General features: G+C 58.4%; 3 protein-coding genes across 6 annotated transcripts; 1 reads left to right on the top strand and 2 right to left on the bottom strand.

Annotated features, from left to right (window-relative positions):
• Positions 1-843: 843 nt before the first annotated feature.
• Positions 844-14,063, bottom strand: HM13 (histocompatibility minor 13). 4 transcript variants are annotated; one of them, XM_053993011.1, is made up of 13 exons: positions 13,847-14,063; positions 12,444-12,542; positions 11,139-11,221; positions 9,993-10,081; positions 9,152-9,237; positions 8,914-9,039; positions 7,054-7,111; positions 6,279-6,362; positions 5,925-5,961; positions 4,850-4,952; positions 3,987-4,072; positions 2,205-2,253; positions 844-1,251 (listed from the first exon to the last, which is right to left on the bottom strand). In XM_053993011.1, exons 1-13 carry the CDS (start codon positions 14,024-14,026, stop codon positions 859-861), a joined length of 1,473 nt encoding a protein of 490 aa, XP_053848986.1. In that variant the 5' UTR covers positions 14,027-14,063; the 3' UTR covers positions 844-858. The 4 variants fall into 4 exon arrangements, with proteins under 4 accessions (XP_053848986.1, XP_053848987.1, XP_053848989.1 ...); XM_053993012.1 differs by having other exon boundaries at positions 1,081-1,251; positions 2,205-2,333; XM_053993013.1 differs by lacking the exon at positions 2,205-2,253 and adding an exon at positions 1,875-2,064 and having other exon boundaries at positions 1,165-1,251.
• LOC128816077 (uncharacterized) lies at positions 14,025-15,706 on the top strand. Its single transcript, XM_053993340.1, has 3 exons — positions 14,025-14,045; positions 14,080-14,242; positions 15,555-15,706. Exons 1-3 carry the CDS (start codon positions 14,025-14,027, stop codon positions 15,704-15,706), a joined length of 336 nt encoding a protein of 111 aa, XP_053849315.1.
• REM1 (RRAD and GEM like GTPase 1) lies at positions 14,646-19,488 on the bottom strand. The gene is made up of 4 exons (XM_053993022.1): positions 19,033-19,488; positions 18,801-18,883; positions 17,590-17,794; positions 14,646-17,406 (listed from the first exon to the last, which is right to left on the bottom strand). Exons 1-4 carry the CDS (start codon positions 19,340-19,342, stop codon positions 17,129-17,131), a joined length of 876 nt encoding a protein of 291 aa, XP_053848997.1. The 5' UTR covers positions 19,343-19,488; the 3' UTR covers positions 14,646-17,128.

The raw sequence follows: 19,488 nt of genomic DNA on the forward strand, positions 1-19,488 counted from the left end.
GTGACTCGGTGGGCTGGGCCTGGCGGCCGCACTGTACCCAGACCCTGCTGCACACTGTTTGCTTAGCTGGAGGTATTTAATTGGAATTAAAGTGGCCCCTCTTGTTTTTGCGGACAGGGCTGTTGGAAAAGGAGCTGTAAGTCATAGAAAACATCTGTAGGAGCCTGCAAAGGGTCATTAGATGGCAGAACGCGAGGCGCCACTTTTAGTGCTCGCAGCCGGCGCGGGGAATAATGGTTCAATACGGCTTTTGTGGAGGAGCTGCCAAGCCAGCAAACACTTTCTATTTATTCTGGCAGTGGGCATGGCCGAAGGGATGCAGGATCCTCCACATGTGGGCCTCCAGGAGGGGTAGGGAGGACACTGCCAGTGCTGCAGGACACAGGGCAGCTGGTCCCAGTGGAAGCCGCAGTGGATGCTGGAGCTGCCCCTGCCTGCAGCCCCTCCAGCCCCCATGCCTGCACCAGCATTCTCTGCCCATCCCAGATCTAAAGGGTGCAGGATGGTGCCTGGCTCCCTGCAAGGAAGGGGGACAATCCATACTATCCTTACCCTGCTGCAGGGCTGGGTTTGAGGTTACCCACTCCTACCCCTCCCATTCCTGCTCCCCCAGGCCATGGGGCGTTAGCCTCAGCTCGCTGAGCACCCCAGCAGCTGGGGCAGAGCATGTTCCCATCCTGTGGGGTTCCTGCATCCCAATCCCTGATCAGCCAACCCTTCTCTGGGGCCAGATCCCGGCTCAAACCCACACAGGGCTCAGTGACTCCGGCCCTAAATCTGGGTATCACAGAGCAGGGGCCAGGCTGGGGGAAGGCCCAGTGCCAGAGAAGTGGGAGGGGGAAGGGGATGGTCACTTGGTCACTTGGAAACAGCCAGACAATAGCCACCGGCTCCAGTGGGAGAAGGCGGGGGAGCTGGATGCCAATCCCAGTGCTGGCTGAGCAGGGGCATGGCCACACCAGCACTCCTTCCTTCAATATGGTTTAATATGAGAGAAAGCAAATGCACAATACAAAATTTAAAAACCGGCATACATCGATACCCCACCTGGGTGGCTGCTCCGACACACACAACACGATGCTCTTGCACAATTGTTTCGTCGTCTGTCACTTGCAGAGGGTCTTGAAGGGCCCCAGCCCAGCAGCGCCAGGCACGGCCCACGGGCAAGGTCACTTCTCCTTCTTGGAGGCTTCTGTTGGCTCTTCTTTGGAAGCCCCTGCTGCCTCCTTGAGGGTTGAGCTCTCCTCGTAGCTGGGGACAAGAGGGATATGAGTGGGGCCAGCTCCTCCCTGGGGACAGAACCCCAGCCCAGCCTGTGGCCTCGGCTTCTGCCTTGCTGCTGTTGAGGACAAGGTGGGCTCCAGCCATCAGCACCCAGCACAGGAAGCCCCATGGGGCAGAGCCCAGGCAGGGAGATGAGGGATGCATCCCCCCCAGACATCTCCAAGGGTAGGGTGGACCCAGCCAGGGGCCAGCTCTGTGCCCGGGGATCTGTCTTTGTTCCCAAGAGCACTATTGGATATCCTGGATAGCACATGCTTTCCTTGGCTGAGCACGGGTGCCAGCAGGGCCAGTAAACAGGGGAACTGCAACAAGACCAACAGCAGTGTTCCCTCCCAGGGTCTCACTCCTCTGGCTGCAAACCCCCTCCAGCAGTGGCCCCAGGGCTCTGACTAAGGAAATGGGAATGCTGCTCCAAGCAGAAAGAACAAGGTCTGGGATGTCAAATCTTCTTGCCCTTCCCAGTCTCCTCTCTCAGAATGGGAGAGAAGCCGGCCCACAGCAGTGCAGCAACAGCTCCAGGCTCTGCCCAGAGTGAGGAGAGCTGGGAATAGGGAGAGCTTGGGCCAGGGAGAGCCAGGACCTGCCCCTACCTGGCCAGAGCGACAGATAAGGGGCCCCGGTGGCAGTGGCTACATGGCACTAGGGCTCTGCTGCCGGCGTCGGCGGGGACAGGACAGTTTCTGCTGCATGGAATCAGCCAGGCTGGCCGGTGAGCCAGACACCGTGGGGAAGTGGGTAAGTCTTGGTGTGTGAGGCAAGATTTCAGCAGAGGATTCATAGCTGCAGGAGAGAGAGGAAGCAGGAAGGGAAAGACAAGGACAGAAAGGAGGGTGGGGGGAGAGAGAAAAAGCAGAAGAGTTTTGGAGTGATAGCACCGAGAACGCACCGCCCTGAGCAGGAAGCATTGCATCCCCCTTCACCTGCTTACACCTGCTGGCCTCTCCTTGCCTGCAAGACTCCAGGACAGGGCTGCAGAATGGAAAAGTGAGCACTGAAACTTGGGGATGAGGCAGCTCCCACTGGCATGAGCAGAGTCAGGCAGCCAGAACCTAGGGAGAGCAAGCCTGGGCAGTGGGGAGGTGGCAGTGGAGCAGCCCAGGTGCTGGGCAGGTGACAGAGAGACACAGCAGACCCTGTCCTGCCACTCAAGGACAGCGTGCCCACAGGAGATGGGGGAGGCAGGATGGGTAACCACTGCTAAGGGAGCTTCCTGCCTAGCCTAGGGAGGTTTGGCATGGCTGAGAGCCATGGAGCTGATCCCGATGTCACCGACCTCTGCTCCCCCAGCACCCCTTCCCTGGGCCTGCAGCACAGATCTGCTCACTCCCACCCTGCCTGCAGACCCTCACTGCTGTGAGATACCATGTGTAGGCAGAGACCACAGGAACTGCCAGCTTCAGGGAGGGATCAGGGCACACCAAAGCAGCACAGCAGAGCTACCTACACCTGGTGGGATTCCTTTGGTGGGAGCCACTGCCCTCCAGGCATCAGTCCCTCTGAATCCCACTTCCTCTGCCTGCAACTGGAGCTGCTTCAAGGGAGGTCTGGCCCCCAGGGGCCATCAAGTTTGCAACCCTCCAGCATCCTGCCCTTGCCCTGGCAACACTTTGCTGCTGGAGCAGCTTGTGCTATTGCTCTGGGAGGGCACTAGGCCCTGGCTGCCAGGCTCCCTGTGCTCCTTGCTGCCCAGTGGGCCCAGCCTCACAGCTCATCTCTCCCCAGTTTCCTGGCAGGAGCTGCTGCTGCTGTCAGCTGGTGAGTCACGGCACTGGGGAAAGCGGCTGCAGGATCCCAGGTGCACAGGAAGGACGATCCCAGGACACTCAGTGCCTGCAGCAGCGATTGTCAGAAGCAAACATCAAAGGAGGGGCAGGTGCGGCAGGGCTGGGGATGGCCCAGCTGAGAGCCGCTGGGAACATGCATACCTGCATCTCCCAGGGGAGGGAGGGGAGGGAGGACAGCTGGCTTCCCGTTGCGCCCAGTTTCCCTGTGAGGAGGCTGGGAGCTCAGGAACGCTCCTCAGGCTGGGGCACTGGGGAGGCTGGAGGGTACACTGCCCTGCTTTAGGATGTTCCCTTCCCTCCTCTGCATCAACCATCATTACTGTGCTGAGCCACCATCAAGTCTCGAGCATGGCAGAGAAACCGCTCTCATGCAGGAGGCCAGAGCTGCCCACTGACAGCCTGGACAGGCTCCAAGAACAGCCCAGTCCCCTTCCCTCTGTACCCACACTCTCTGGGGCAGGGAGACTACTACAAACCACAAGACTTTGCCCAAGTGGGGAGGTTGGGATGTGCTCGAACCAGCCTTGGCTGCTCTCACAGCCGGCTCTGGCTCCATTTTCCCCCACCCACAGGCCCTGGGACACAATGACCAAGTATCTCCACACCAGGTGTGCAGTCCCACCCTCCCCTGCCTGCCAGCGCATGGGAAGAGTCTGTCACTGGGGTGTAAAGCAATACCAGGTGCTGCCTGCTGGTACCACACCGCAGCTCCCACCCAGCTCCCGGGAGGCGGCTGGAGCCAGGCCCGGCATGTACAAACACAGACCCGCTCCCTCCACCCACGCACGTGCCGGCGCACACCCAGAGCATGCCCAGATGAACTCGTCCCTCCAGCTGTGCCCGGGCGTGGGAACATCTGCACGCTTCATGTGCTCCAGCGCCGCCGGCAAAACAGCTCCATCGCCAGCTGAGGCTCACCTGAACATTTCGGTTACTTCTCCCTTTGCCAAGGCCACCAGAAGCGGGAATCCAATGCAGGCAGGGACCAGGTACAGCAGCGCAGGCTGTGGGGAAGAAAAACAACTGTTAAATCAAACCACAAATCACCCCGAGGGAAGAGTGCAAGGTGAGCTCATGGCCTTGTCCCCTCTGCACCCATGGTATCTGTCACATGGCTACACAGGAGTAAACACCCCAAAGAGCAGCTTCAAGAGCTAAGTTAGAGCTCCAGCAGCATGAAGCTAGATTGGATATTGGGAAGAAATTATTTCCTGTCAGGGTGGTGAGATCCTGGCAGAAGCTGCCCAGAGAAGCTGTGGATGTTCAATCCCTGGAAGTGTTCAAGGACAGGCTGGAACAGGGCGTGGAGCAGATTGGTCTAGTGGTTGGTGTCTCTGCCCATGGCAAGGGAGTTGAAACAAGATGGTCTCTGAGGTCCCTTCCCAAATCATCTGGGATTCTGTGAAAATGCTCACTGGAAGGTCCCAGTGGGCCATGAACACACTGAGAGCCCCTGTGCAGACCACAGTGTATGTGCTCCCAGAGCACCCTGCAGCACAGCCAGTGGGTGCTCAGGGCAGCTTGGTTGCAAAGAGCCAAAAAACACAGGGCCCCTGGCTGAGGGGCTGCTGTTGGAAACAAGGAGCCTTGCCCCAAACAGGCCTCTGCTCCAGCTGGGCACAGGAGCTTTGGGAAGGGAAAGGTACAGGCAAGCATTGGAAAATCAAAGCCAAGAGAAGAAATAAATCTACTTTTTCCTGGCAGGATGCAGGAACTTTGTGGCCAAGCTGGCCTGACCCACTTGGATGTGCATCCACAGGAGGCAGCAGGGTGGAGCTCACCTGGGCATGCTTGAAGATGTGCATGATGAATATGGTGAGGCCCAGCCCAAAGATGTAGGCCACAAAGCTGGTGTAGAAATACGTGTGCGTGTTCTTCTTCAGGCTGTAGGGAAAGGGAAGAGCTCAATGACCTCCTGTCTGGAATGCCAGTGGCCAAAATGGAATTGGCCTTGTACTCTTGGGCATCTCCCACCACAATGGAGTGTGCGGAGCGATGCTCTGGCTGTGTAGCCCCTGGTGTTGTGGGAGCAGTGTGGGACTGAGGCTGGAGAAGGGAAGAAGGCAAGTGATGCTGCTGCTGGATGGCAACTGGGAAGGGAGGAATTAGGGCTAGGACCCAGGGAGAAGGTCCCATTGTCTTGGTGGAGCCTGTCCCTGGCTCTCAGCAGTTGCTATTTTATCACGGGGCAGGCTGCAGGAACTGGGATTCCCAGCAGGTGCAGGCAGGATGTGGGTGGTAACACCTGGAAGAGCTGGCACAGACCAGAGGGTCTGTGCAAGAGCAGTGGGAGTAGGGCCACATCACCGCAGTCACAGAACACCCTGTTCCCCAGAGCCTTTCAGTGTGGGGCAACTTCTGCAGCCCAGCTGTAGGTACAGCTTCCCTACATGGGAAGGAGCTGCTTCCTCTAACATCAGTGGCAACCTGGAGGCAGCCAGCACTGCCAGGCATCCATTTGCATCCATGAGAACACTTCCCAGGTGCCAGCACCCCATGCTCTTTCCCACACTGTCACTGCTTCCTCTCACTGCCCTCCACTTCTTGGTTCCAGAGAGCTGGTGAGGCTCTGTGGGGCTGCTGTGTGCTGCTGCCCTGATCCCTGTCCCTATGCTGCCTGCCCTACCTATGCTTGAACTGAACTACTTGCCCCCAGTGCTCAGGACATACCCAAAGAGCCAGCCCCCTCTTCCAAGAGCTTTTCTTTACACCCCCTGGTGTGTCTCCACACCCAGCTCCAGAAGGGAGCACAGGACTGCACTCCTGGCTCCCCCTTCCCTTTTTTCCTCTACAAAAGCAGCTCAAATATGCTGCAAGATCCAACCTGCCAGAGACCCTTCCCTGCCGCCTGCTCACCTGATATCAAACCGCAGCAGCAAGGCAATGAAGATCCCTGCAGGGAGAAGGAAACAATGAGGGGCTGGAAGTGGCAGAGGAGGGACCGCGAGGGGCCAGGGGAGCAGGGAAGGGACAGCGCGGGGCTGGAGCGGCAGGGCAGGAGCCGCGGCGCTCCGTGCCGTGCTCGGGGTGACAGTGCCCTCTCGTGGCACGCGGCACCGGGACAGCACCCGGACCTGCGGGGGGACTCCCAGCCCACGGCGAGACCCGCGCGCCGCTGCGTCGGCCCAAGGGCAGAGCCAGGCACCTGCTCAGCTCCCCGCAGCCCCCTCAAAGGAGACCCCAGCCCCATCCTCCCTCTTCTGTCCTCACCCGGAATGACAATGTCTCCCAGTCCCAGCATGGCGAAGTTGTCGGCATCCAGCCCCTTCTCCAGCAGGTCCTGAGGGAAAACCACTGCAAGGAGCAGAGCGAGGCACAGTGAGGGGGAGTGTCCCCACCGAGCAGACCCCAGCCCCACTGGGCCTGGAAAACAGGGACCAGAGCAGGGCAAGGGGCCTGTCCCTGCCCTCAGCCCCCTTCTTCCCTGTAGCTTTCCTTATTCTTTCTGGGACAATTCCAGAAGAAACCAGGGACCAAACTACTGTATGCTCCACAGCAGTACCAGTTCACCCCTCCTGCTGTTTTGGGGCTCTGTGGGGTTTTTTTGTTTGTTTGTTTGTTTTGTTTGGTTGGTTTTGGGGTGGTGTTTGTTTTGTTGTTTTTTGGTTTGGGTTTTTTTTGTTTTTTTGTTTTTTTGTTTTTTTTTTTTTTTTTTTTTGTTTGTTTTTTGTTTTTTTTTTGTTTTTTTTTTTGGTTTGGTTTGGTTTTTTTTTTTTTGGTGCTTATTTGGTATGGACTGTTTTTACAAGTGGGTGAAATTGCACACTCCAAAGGTGCAGAATGACCCAGACAGACCAGGGCACTGCAAACCATCCCTTTCCAGAGACCTGCCTTGGCTTGAGGCTGGCCAGTGACAGGGAGGAGGGGTCACTAGCAGGAAATGTTCCTGTATACATCCCAGCTTGAACCATCTCCAGAGGTGGAGGGTGCATGGGGCAGGGCTTGCAGCAAAAAGGACCCCAGCACACAGGGAAGATCTACTCACGTTTTATTGGGGCCTCAAATGATTTGGCAACTGTCACCATCACGTTGGTGCCAAAGACCTGGAACAGAAGGAGCCCAAGGTGACCACAGCTGCACAGGAATACACACACACACGCTCAGCTACAGCCTCACCCCAGGGTCAGGAGTGGCCTCAGTGGCAGAAAATAGCCAATGACCTGCCAAAATGTGGGGTGCAGGAGCCCTGCAAACAAGCCCACAGTGTCGGGGAGGAGGCATACGGTGGCACTGGGGGAGGTGGCTGCTTCATGGCTGTCCTGCTCTCAGAGCAGCATGGGGACAGCGTTCACATGGCAGAGCTGCTGCCCACCACCCAGCCCTGCACCTCAGTTCAGCTTTAATCAGTGAGCTCCATGTAAAGTCCAATTGGAGGGCAGGAGCTTCCAGCAAAGCGTCCCAGCCTGGGAGCTTCCAGCGGGGACAGGGGCAAGTGTCAGATCAGCAGCAGTTTGCTCTGAGGTCATTTACTTGCGTGGCCCTATCGGCTGTAAATACTGGCAGCATTTGCAGGGTGGACTGTAAACACTGAGGGCAGCCACTCTGATCTCTGCACCTTGCCATCTCTAAGCTTCCAGTCCAGCAGGCAAAAAAACAGGCACTGGTTAGCACTGGGTGAGCAAGACCCTGGAGCCTCAACACTGGGATCAGGGAAAAGCATCACATGGCCCCCCAAAACTATGTGGGGGCAACAGCATTGAGATCCTCTTCCTCCTTGAAACCCTTCTGGGATCTCACTGTGATTGAATCCATGCCAAGATCCAAGTGACCGGTTCCTGCAGAGGGGCACAGTACGAGGGCCTCCACTTCAAGGCAGCCCTTCCCCAAGTCTCCAGCAATACTCTGATCCATGGGGAAGCCGAAGTGAGAGACAGCCAGCAAGTGGAGAGCACTCATTGTCCCCAAAGCACTGGGAAGACACTCCCACATTAAGCAGGGCCTGGGGCACCAGGTGTGCTAAGGCAGAAGGCTGAGTCCCCTCCAGCTGAAAGCTGCAGAGGAAGTGGCCCACAGGCTAAAAAACCACAGAGCCCAGACTGTTAACGAGCCTGGGAAACAGGGGCACCACCAGCCAAGTACAAAACAACCCACAGTAGCCAGGCTCAAATATGGAGGGATTACACAGGCAGCTGCAGAGCTGCTGGACAGACCTCAATGTATACAAGGCTCTCAGACATTTGGAAACATGGTGATTCAGAAGGTGGAGGCAGCAGGAAGGACTGGGGAATACGGACATTATAAGGAGAAACATTCTCCCATGCATGGAGCAGAGCACACGGCTGCATTCCTGCCTTCCCTGCCCCCCGTTCCTCTACAAAAGTAGCTCAAATACACTGCAAGAAATAAGGAAAATCTTAAAATGAAAAAGTCAGGGTGCAGCACTGGCTGAGGAAAGAGGACTGGAGGCATTCCAGGGTCTGGTCCTCTGTGCAAGAGAACAGAAGGACACTAATGAAACCAGCAGATGACAGAGCCAAGGCACAGCTCATACAAGCAGGCTCAGTGTGCCCCACAGCAGCCTCCAGCCCACCCAACAGCTGTCAGGTCTTGGGAAGACCATAGTGGGGAATACAGGACTGGATATGACACACACTAAGTACCCCACAATAACTCTGATGAGGTCCCTGCCAGCCCTGGGCTCTCCGAGTGAGAGAATAAAAGAAAACACACTTGATGAGCCACATTCTGCCACTGTGGGTTCTGTCATCAACCCTGCCACACCCCTCTGAGCTGAGAAACCAAAAATTCTGACTTCAAGTGTGTGTCCAGTCAGCGTGGTGCCTCCACAAAGGCAGAATGCCAAGCACACACTTCCACCAGTGCCCTGCAGAATGCTCCCGCTTACCCAGAACACATCGTAGATGAAGAGGCCCCCAAGCAAGATGCAGCCAGTGCTGACGTTGTTCAGGTGCAGCAGCTCCACCCCATTGAGGGAGAATGCCAGCCCGAAGAGATTGTTGGCAATCCAGTGCTGAGAAGGACAGGAAACGGAGATCTGAGTCCCGCTGTACATGGAACCCGCACCTTGCATGGAAACGAGTCCGTGTCTGATCCAGCCCAGTCCCCAGCTGTGCCTCACTTACCTTTCTCAGCAGGTACCAGACCCCCACAACACTGCTCAAGGCCAGGCACACGAGATCCTTGGTGTCAAACTCATAATTCACTATTTCTGCAAGAAAACAGAGAAGTCAGACTTGGGGCAGGCCGGGCAGCTCCCCTTCCCAAGCAGGGCTGAGATGAGTGATTCCACAGCTGGGGAGCCCAGAGCTCAGTGCTCACGTCCCAAACAAGGGCACTGTACTCGTGGTACACACATGCAAACCGCCTGGGAATGAGCAGTGGGCTCTGGAAAGCTCAGACCTTCTCCTTCAGCCAGACTCTGCACATGGACAGCATCCATGGTCCTGCTGTCAATAAGGAAATTTGATTCAGGCACTGCCTAAGGCAGGGAGAGGCAAATCTTCTCCCTCTTCCTGTGCCAGTTAACTCCTGGTGGTATCACCAGAAATACTCCCTTACCAGTAAAGCTACTACAAGGCAGGACACTTATCAAAGCATCTTCTGCCAGTGCAAAGATCTGGCCCAGATAAGGCAGCACAAATCAGTCAGATCTATGCTTTCCAAGGGGCTTAAATAAAGACTGTGCATTTAATGACAGCCATAGCTCCATCCCCACAGCACTCTGGGAGGTGTTTCTGGGGTCTCCCTGCCAGCCCAGAGGCAGTAGAGAGTGCCAGCCCAGCTCTGCAGGGACACACGGGGCTCACAGTGGCTATGGAAGCTCAGCGGGGAGCAGGAGGCAAGTCTTTGAGAAGGTTGTTTCAATGGGCTGAGAGTAATAAGACCAAAAAATGAAAAAAAAAAAAAGAACAGTAAAGGCAGAAAGCATTCAGGCTCCCCTGAAAGACCGGAAAGCCAACGTACCCTCCTTGCTCTCCCCGGAGCCCTGGGTGAAGAGGAGCTGGTACTGTTTGTTGGGGAAATTTGCAGGGAAGAATCTGTTCATCATGGGGCTGAAACGAGAGGTGTAGAGAAGGGCAGTTTGACAGAAACCCCACAAGATGTGCTGCCCAGCACCTCTGTGTTTGAGGGGGCCGCACACCCCCTCCCAAGAGGGGAAATGCCATCTGCTCCATCAGGGACTGGCCTGGACATCAGGGACAGGAGCCACAGCAACTCATCCTGCATAGAGATCTGATCTGGCTATATGTGACAGCCCCCCAAATCCTCCAGGGCAAGAAAACAGAGCATCACCCACAAGAAAGGAGGACCCACCCCAGACCCCAGCAAATCCCCTATGCCCCTCAACAACCCTCTGGGCCACCACTGACTGGCTCTGCTGCAGAGCCAGGAGCAGAGCAAAGCCCTTGCCCAGCACCAGTCTAGGGAAACCATCTGGTCCCCAACACTGCAGAGCTCATGAAACAGGAAACCAGTTCAACTTTTTCAGTTACTGAAACAGCCTGAGCTTTCAACACCTCATGCCACGCCTGGCACGAGAGGCCAGGGACATTACCATGAGCTCCAGCTACCTGTGTCACCCATCCCAGTTAGGGTGCTGAAGAGCTCTCCCCTCTGCAGGGAGCAAGGACTGTGCCAAAAGGGGTTTAAGTTGGATATAAAGAAAAGGCTCTTCACCCAGAGACTGGCTGGGCACTGTTACAGACTCCCCAGGGAAGTGGTTATGGCCCCGAGTCTGCCAGATTTCAAGAACTGTTTGGAAAACGCTCTCAGGAACACGGTGGGATTTTTGGAATTGTCCTGTGGAGGGTCAGAAGTTGGACAAAATCCTTGGATGGATCCAATCCGTGGATGCCTTGCAACTCAGGATATTCTGATTCTGTGATTCTGAGCCAGAGAAGCTCCTTAGGGTGAGCTGGCCTTGTCCCAGTGCTGGCTTCCCAGGACCCCCAGGGCTTTGGTTCCCACCACGAGGGACAACACCCTAATAGGTTGGGCAAATACCCTAAAGACCTGGCTCTCCTGCAGGGCACTGGTGCTCTGAAAATCTCCCAATAAAACGAACTGAAGCTTTAGGTAGCCCCAGTCACACCCATCCTTGTGCTGTACCTGATAGTGTGGGACAGGGCCAGGATCCCCAGCACAAAGAAATACATGGAAAGCAGAAGATTGATGTACTCTTGAGAGAATATCTGCAAGACAAAACCACAGAGGGGTTAGTAAGAACAGCATCCTCCCCATCCTCATGCTCCTGTTGGCAGCTGCTGTGTCAGTGCTCCAGGGAGATGAGAAGAATAGCTAGAATAACCCAAATTCCTGCATGCTGAGGGAGAATATGTTGGAAATAGCCGTGTGCTCAAAGAACAAGCACAATGGGCCCGTGAGCTGTAGCACATCTGTGAGCTGCTCAGGTCAAAAAATAACTCCAGTGCTGCAGAAAGGAGGCCACAGCTTCCCCTGCAGAGCAGGGAGAGAGGCACTGCTCCCAGGGGCTGCCCAGGCCCAGGGGAGCAGTAGCATCCCCTGCCCTAATTAAACAGGGCATTATTAAAACTCCTGCCCTCCAAGTCACACGCTCCCCTACTGAATCACACCCCTACAAACCAGTGTGGAAGGGTCCTGGGGCCCTCCGTGCCCTCCTGGAAGGGGGATGCTAGACTAGGCGAGCACATGGCACACAGCCATTGGCAGAGAGGGGACTGTACTGTACCATTCCCAACTCTGCACCTTAACCCTCACCTCCTGGCCAGCCAGGAGCACCCTGGCACCTTGCAGGGATCTCAAAACAGCACAGCTGGAAGCTGCCATGCCCACAGGACCACTCTGTGCTGCAGCTCCCCAGACCCTTCTGGGAGCTCAGCCATGTGCCAGACCTGCATGGGCAGCCCAAGGAGCTTGAGGCCACGACATCTCCACAGCACCACCATGTGCTGCTGAGAGCTCCCATCCATTTCTCAGGTCACCTGACTCTGCCTGTGGGCTCTGAACATCTAAGAAACTTCACCTGATCACACAGGGGCTCCCCCAGGCCTGCAGCTGAAATGGCTCCAGGAGCACAGCATGGAACACAACATAAAGCCAGCAGCATTTGCCCCTCAGAGACCCTGGCACCCTCTGGCTCCAGCCTATGCCCTGTCAGGTTGGCCCACGGAGGCAGGAAGAGCTCAGGGCTATTTGCTCCTCGGCAGTTCTCCAGAAACAACCTGTGCACAAACAGGCTCTGATTTCCCCCAAACTGTGACAATTCAGGCAAGAACTGACGTCCTCCTGCACGGTGACACCGAAGAGCCCGATCTGTGCAGCCTTACACACCTTCTGTCCCAACACTAAGGGCCAAAAACAGAGGCACCCCATTATGGGAGCTCCTGCCAGGTGGGAGAATGTCCTGCCCCAGCTCCAGTGCCACTCACTTACTTTAAAGAAGAGGTAGAGCCCCAGGAGGGTGCAACTGGCAACAATGGGAAAGCGAGCAGCGTCTCGGCTGGTAATGGTCTCTGGCATCTCCGAGGAGTTCTGGGGAGAGAAGGACAGAACAGAAATGGATCAGCCCCTGCCCTGCCTTCACACCTGAGCAGGGAGTGAACAGACACAACACACAACACTCCACAGTGATTTTGAGAGGGACAAAACACCCACTGGCCCCTGCTATATCCGGAGGTGAGGCTGTGTCAGAGGCAGAGCCTGAGCTGGAAAACGCAAACACATGTCCTTTCCAGGGCAGCCACAATTTACTGCTTTTCTCCTCCTGGAGAAGGAAAAAATCCTGTGCTGGCACTGTTCCGTTCTCCCCTGCCCAGAGGGGAGCTGGGCTCCCTCACCGCTCACGCCCAGCCAGCCCCATCTGTGCCACCATCTGTGATCACCCCGTGCATGACACGTCTCTCCAGCCACCTCCTCATCCCTCACCTTGCTCTTGGGACACTTCTCATGCTCAAAGGCCCCAGATTTATAAACCCCTTCCAAGACATCTTTGCACCACCTCAACCAGCCCCTTTCAAGCCATTTCCCATGGGAGACCTTCAGCTTTCAGAGAAGGCAGAGGGCTGCCTGTTCCCTGCCTGCTCCAGGCCCAGCTGGCTGCTGCTCAGAGATCTAATCTCACTCAGGCAAACACCTGCAGCCAGCACAGATCGAGGGCACCTCAAAAGCCCTTGTGCAGCTTATCCTGGGCACGGCAGTTGTCATGCTGTGCCCGGCAGCACAGAGGTGCCCAAATTCCTGCTGCTCCCTGCAGAGTGAGGGATGAGAGCCCCCACCCTGAATCACAGCTGGGCTTTGCTCACAGCCCCCCACTGCCTGGGCTGCCAGAAGCCCCCCCAAGATCAGCTGAAGCCCCTGATATGAGGCTTAAGAGCAGAAAAGGAGATTTTAAAAATAATAATAGATCAGATTGTGTAAAACAGTCCTCCCTCCTGAGCTACAGCAGCCCAACTGTTGGGATTTAAGTCCCTGCTATGAAATGCAGAGAACGGCGGGAGGAGTACTGGGACAGAACAGGGTGTGCAGGCAGGAGAGCACCCCCGGACCAGCCGCAGTGCCGCGGGGCACAGCCACACACGAGTCCCCCCAGCACAGCTCCTCTCGAGGAGGGACAAGGGACGGTTGTGTTTTGCAGCACTTGAATTTACGGGGGCGGTGAGGACGCGGCTGGAGAAGCCCCGGGGGAAGCCAACTCTCTCCCCGGGGTCCCCTGCGCCTCCAGGCCCAGGGCCGGGGCCGTGCAGCTGCCGGTCCTCCCGTGGAACGGAGCGCCCGGAGGGGACCCTTGGGGAGGGGCGAGGCCCTATAGGCCCGGCTGCCCCGAGCCGCGGGGGTACCTTGCTCTTGGCGCAGCTGACGGAGCGCAGCGCCCCGAAGAAGATGGGCAGCAGCGCCATGAGGACGAGGCTGCCGTAGGCCAGCGCCATGCCCTCGGGGGTGGCGGGCGGGCGGGCGGGGGTCCCGGCCCCGGGCGCGGCCCCGGCGGCGCTGCCGTTGTGCGCCGCGGGCTCCTCCATGGCGGCTGCTCCCACCGCGGTCCGCACCGACACGTCCCCTTACCGACCGGAAGTGCGTCACGCGTAGCGGCGCTGAGGCCGGCCCCGCCCCGGCGGCCCCGGTGCCAGGAGAAGGGCAGAGCCCGGCGCCGCCGCCCCGGGCTGGGGCCCCGCCCGACCGAGCGACCGAGCCTCGCTGTGGGCAGGGCAGGGGAACGCCCGAGGAGGTCCCTGCGGGTAAGGCTCCCGGTTTCCCCGCAGCCCCCCTGGAGCACGAGCGGGGAGGTGGCAGCTCCAGCTCCACGAGCGAGTTGTGTCCGGGGCTCCTGGGCTGCCCTGGGTTTTCCTGCCCTTCGCTGTTTTCCGAGGACCTGCACCCCTGTTCTTGGGAATCCCCCTGACTGCTCCCAGCCCAGCCGCGAGCAAACTGCCCTTCTGTAAAATGCCTTATAAATGGCAGCAAATTCTCCCCACGCGCTGGACCGGGACCAGGCTCTGCTGGAAAATTGGCCGAAATGTGTGTTTTCCTCACAAATACTCCAAGCCGCTGGCAGCTCGGCTGTGCCACCAAGCCTTCTCCTCCTCCTCACCAGGTTGAACGTCTGCTGAGGAGCAAAAATTGGTGAAGATTTGAGCACAGTGAAATGGTGCTGCCCCCAGTTTAGATCTGAGCTATGGGCGAGGAGATGGGAGCACAGCAGGGATTAAAAAAACGAGTCTTTAATAAAAAAAAAAAAAAAGTATTTTAAATTTTATATTTTAAATAAATCTATTTCAGGAGCGGGGTGATTCATAGCTCCGTGTTTCAGGCGGAGGGCAGATGGGAAGGCCTCCTGGGAGCCCCTCTCTGCGGGGTTGGCCTCCTGCCCGGGATGCTGCCCTCTCCCTGCAGCTGCTGTTCCCAGAGCCGAGCTGGATGGGCAGCAGAAGGCAGTGTGCCCCCACACCCCCCTGCATCCCACCCTGGCACAGCACAGCTCCTGACCCTGTCACTGCCCCCTTCTGAATCCCAGCCTGGCTTGGGAATGCTCACAAAGGGCAGCGTCGCTGTGCAGAGCGAGATGGGGGAGTCGGGGGCTGCTGGCCCAGGGTGGCCGCATGCCAGCGAGGAGCCAGCAGGGTGCTGGGCACCGGCAGCCCATGGGACGGGGGGAGAGTGTGCTAGGGCTGGTGGCCACCCAGGGATGGATAGCACTGGAGCCAGTGGCCACCCAGAGGCTGATGGCACTGGGATAGCCCCGAGAGCACTCGCTGGAGCAGCTGGTACCACCAAGACCTGGCACCACCTTCCCCAGGAGTGAGCCCAGATGGGGACCACAAGCAGTCCCTGGCCCCCTGCCAGCACCTCCTCCTTCCCGCCTCCCCCCTCCTTCCACCCTCTCTCCGTTTCCCAGCGCCTCACCGTGGCCCCCCTTGGCCTCTCCTCCCACTCCTCCCATCCTCCAGCACGGCTGCATTTTTCTGGGTTTGAGCTCATTCTTTCCACTCCCCTCTCTGCTGACTGCCAACTTTCCATCCCATGGCCTCCCTCCCCCGCCTCCTGCCACAGGGAAACACCAGCTGCAGCTGCAGGAGGGACCGGCAGCAGCAAGGAGCCCCTGTCCCTCGGGTGCAGCCCCCAACCTCAGCTGTGTGAACCACAGCATCACCTCCAGCAGCGCCAGGAATCGGCGAGCTGGGAGCTCTAGGACAGAGCAGTAGGAGCAGAGCAGCAGCAGTGCCATGGGCTAAGCAGCACAGAAAAAAAATCTGAGCACCCACCTCCCCATTTCTGAGGGCAAAACTTGGGACTTGCACCTCTGGACAGACTAGGTTCCCATAGGGACAGGGTGCTGGCCCATCCCAGTGTCCCATCTGTGCCAGCCACAGCCAGTGGTTCCCCACAGTCTGACCACAGAGCGAGCGGAAACTCCCGACCCGAGCAGGAGGGCACCACTGATCCTCCCTGGCATCGGGCCCGGGATGCTGAGCAGGTTCCCCCGTGGTATCCCAGCTGCTGCCTAAAAACAACAGCCTAAAAACAACAGGCAAAGCCCACACAGCTCCAGCATCGCCTCCCTGGGTGCCCAGGGTCACTCCCTGCTTGCTGCAGCCAAGCACGTCCCTTCCTGGCTGTGCCATTCTGCTCAGCTCCTGCTCCCTGCCCCTTCTTGGGGCACCAGGAGCCACCAAGTGCCCAGCTCCCTGCCCAGGCTGCAGCTCCCACAGTGCTCAGGGGCTTTAAACCTGCAGCTCAGCAGAGCTCAGCCCTTCCCACAGGCTTTTCCAGAGCTCGGAAATGCAGGAGGCTTCACAGGGGACGATGCTGGACCACTGGGTGAAGAACTGGGACCTCCAGCAAGGGTGGCCAAAGGAAGCCCTGGACAGAGGCTCTCCCTGCCCCAAGACACTCCAGCTAATGGAGGAGCAGGCAAAGGCCTGGCCAGAGCAGGAAGCAGATCCTCAGCCCTGGCCATAGGCAAGGAACAGAGCTTCAATCTGACCGTGTGGCTCTGGGATGTGGCTCCCCAGGGCAGGGACCCAGCAGAGAACAGCACCTCCCTGATGTGGTTTATTCTGCAGATCAAGGGTTTCCCCATCACACCAGTACAGAGAGAGCACAGAAACACTGGTGCCAGTGAGACATGGCACAAAGCCCTGGCACAACAGGGTCAGGGTGCCAGGTGACGCTGCTGGTGCTCCCCTGCCCCCTCTTCCCAGCCAGGCTCCAGGCTGTCCAAGCTGGACAATGCCACGGTGCCCTTGCCAGTCTCTGCTGCCCTGCAAAGGACAGCACTGCAAGTGGGACCTGCCACACTCCTGGTAGCCTCCAGCCCTGCTCTGGGGCACAGCCACCCCCTCACCTCTGGCTCTGCAGGAGCAGCTGTGATCCAAAATCTCACCACCCCAAGTGCAGGTACCCATCCCATCCTCCACTCCACGGACCTGATCCCACTTATTCCCTCTCTTGGAGGGGAGTGGCCGGATCCAGAGCACCTTCGCATCCCTCAGCACCAGTGAAAACAGCTCCACATCCTCAGCATCACTCCAGCCCCGTCTGAGCTCTTCACAGAGCCGCTGGCCACACTGCTGGCAGAGAGCAGAGTCCCAGCTGGCATGTGTGGAGGGACAGGACCGTGGCTCTCAGAGCACAGACAGGTCATGGCAGGACTTGGAACGGACTTTGAGGGCCACTTTGCTGCTGTTCCTGGCCACCAGCCTGTCGAGAAAGTGCCGGGCTCTGCTGGCGAGGCTCTCCTTGTGCTTCTGGCCAGGCGTGGGGTGCAGGTGGGACTTTTTGCCCCCTTGGCGCAGGCGGATCTGCCGCACCACCCCCTCGAAGAGCTCGGCCACGTTGTGCTGCAGAGCCGCCGACGTCTCAATGAACTTGCAGTCGAAGACAGCGGCGCAGGCCTGGCCCTCTGCAAGGGAAGGGAAGGGAGGGGGCATGGCCCTGCTGGCACCTCAAGTGCTGTGGGACGAGCACTGCCACATGCACAACAACAGCTGCACGTGCAGGGACGAGGGGACAGATATGGGGGAAGCAGCTGGGCGTGGAGGCCCCTCAGGGGTCTCCACCAGGCAGAAGCTTCATCCCTACTCACCTTCCTCAGACACCTCACGGCACCGCACCAGGTCAGTTTTGTTCCCCACCAGGATGATGGGGATGTCCTCAGCCTGGCGCGCGCGGCGCAGTTGGATGCGCAGCTCTGAGGCACTCTCGAAGCTGTCCCGGTCAGTGACAGAGTAAACGATGATGTAGGCATTCCCTACATGCAGGCAGTGGCTACGGCGCTGGCTCTCCTCACCCTGTCACCACATGGGGAACAAGATGTCACCAATCCGTGGCCATGACCATTTCCAGGGGACAGCAGAGCACCCTGGCACTGATGGGACCTGTCAGCACACCCCACCAGCCCCCACACTGTGGTGAACAGATGTGTTACCCTATTAATTAAATGCAGATTAAAAGCTCTTGATTTTGAGGGAATGTTTGGGAGTTTTCCTCTCTATCAACAACAAACTGGGGCTGTGGGGTCTGCTTGGTGGGGGGAGGTGAGGCTGAATCCCTTGGGAATGCCCTGGGACGGTGTGGTGGGTGCTGCACCCTGCATGATCCAGGCACTGCTGGGCAGTGTGGGAATAAGCCATAGTGGGAAAAAAGGGGCCATTGTTGGGGTGTCACAGTGCTGGGGCACCTCTGGGTAGTGCATGCCAAACACAGCTCAGTCTATATAGGTGCTGCACCCCTGTCCACAGTTTGGGCACTGCCTCTGTCCCCATTCCCAGGGACTCACTGCCTGGTGGCACCTACAGGAATGCAGGGCCCTGGCAGGAAGGGAAGGAGGGAGGAGTTTGGGGGGAGGCAGTGACAGCAGCACTGGTATTTCTGCCCAGGAGATACCTCATGATCTAGGCATGAGGAATGCCCTATGCCAGGCTCTTGGGAGCACCGTTCTGTCCGTTAAAGTGTTCTGGCTGGCGATACCAACTTGTGGATTTACCCAGTTAGATCCTTCAGCCCCATTCCCAGACCACTTCCAAGCAATTTGAAGTGGGTTATCATATAAGAATCTGCACCAGTGAGAACACGCCGGGCAGCCTCCCGTGCCCCAGGAGGGTGGATGCAGAGATGTGACCCCAGCCTCGCTTGCCCAGTGTGTATCCTGTGCTCCAAGCCCCAGAAATGGACAGGGGGGGCCCAGGTTGCCCTTCAAAGCGCTCAGAGGCTCCAAGACAGCACTTGTGCCCATACAATGTCCCCGTGGCACATCCTGGCTCACTCAGCTCTCTCCAACACCCAGCCCCGCCATACCCGCTGCTCTGACTCCCAGGTGTCCAGCACCAGCAGCGTGGTCTCCTCCCCATCCACGGTCAGCCTGCGCTCGTACGCGGCCCCTGCGGGACACCGGGAGAACTCGGTCAGTGCCGCGCTTCCCAGCAGGGTCCGGGGCTCCTCTCCGCCTCGCACATGGGTTTGTCCCATCATGGGGCCACAGGATGCCCCGCAGGTGACCCAGCACCAGATCCCCCCAACAGACACCCACCTCCGTGCTGGTCCAGCAGGTCCCTCTCCTGGACGCCGGCGAAGAGGTTGACCAGGCTGGTCTTCCCCACGCCGGGGTCACCCAGCAGCACCACTCGGTACCGGGGCTCCCTGAGCCTTGGGGAGCCCGAGGAGTCGGGGGACCAGCCGCCGCGGGGGACTCTGCCGCCCGGCTCGGAGGCGGTGTGCCCGAGCTGGGGGTGATAGGACTCACCCCGCGAAGTGGCCCTAGAGCCACCTGGCCGCGGGAGCGGGGTGCTGGCCCTCCGCCGCAGCGGGCTCCTGCTCCCGGGCTGCGTGTTCAGGGTCATCACCAGCGCCGAGGGCAGGGGGCCGTAGGGTGGGCGGGGGAGTGGGTGTCGCCCCGAAGGGTACCCGCACCCGGCAGCCCCCGACCGCGCCGCTGCCGCTCCTGGAGCCGCTCCCGCTCTGAGCCGATGGCAACACGGGCACAACG

Source organism: Vidua macroura, chromosome 17 (genome assembly GCF_024509145.1).
Source record: "Vidua macroura isolate BioBank_ID:100142 chromosome 17, ASM2450914v1, whole genome shotgun sequence".
In the NCBI taxonomy this organism is placed as follows: domain Eukaryota; kingdom Metazoa; phylum Chordata; class Aves; order Passeriformes; family Viduidae; genus Vidua; species Vidua macroura.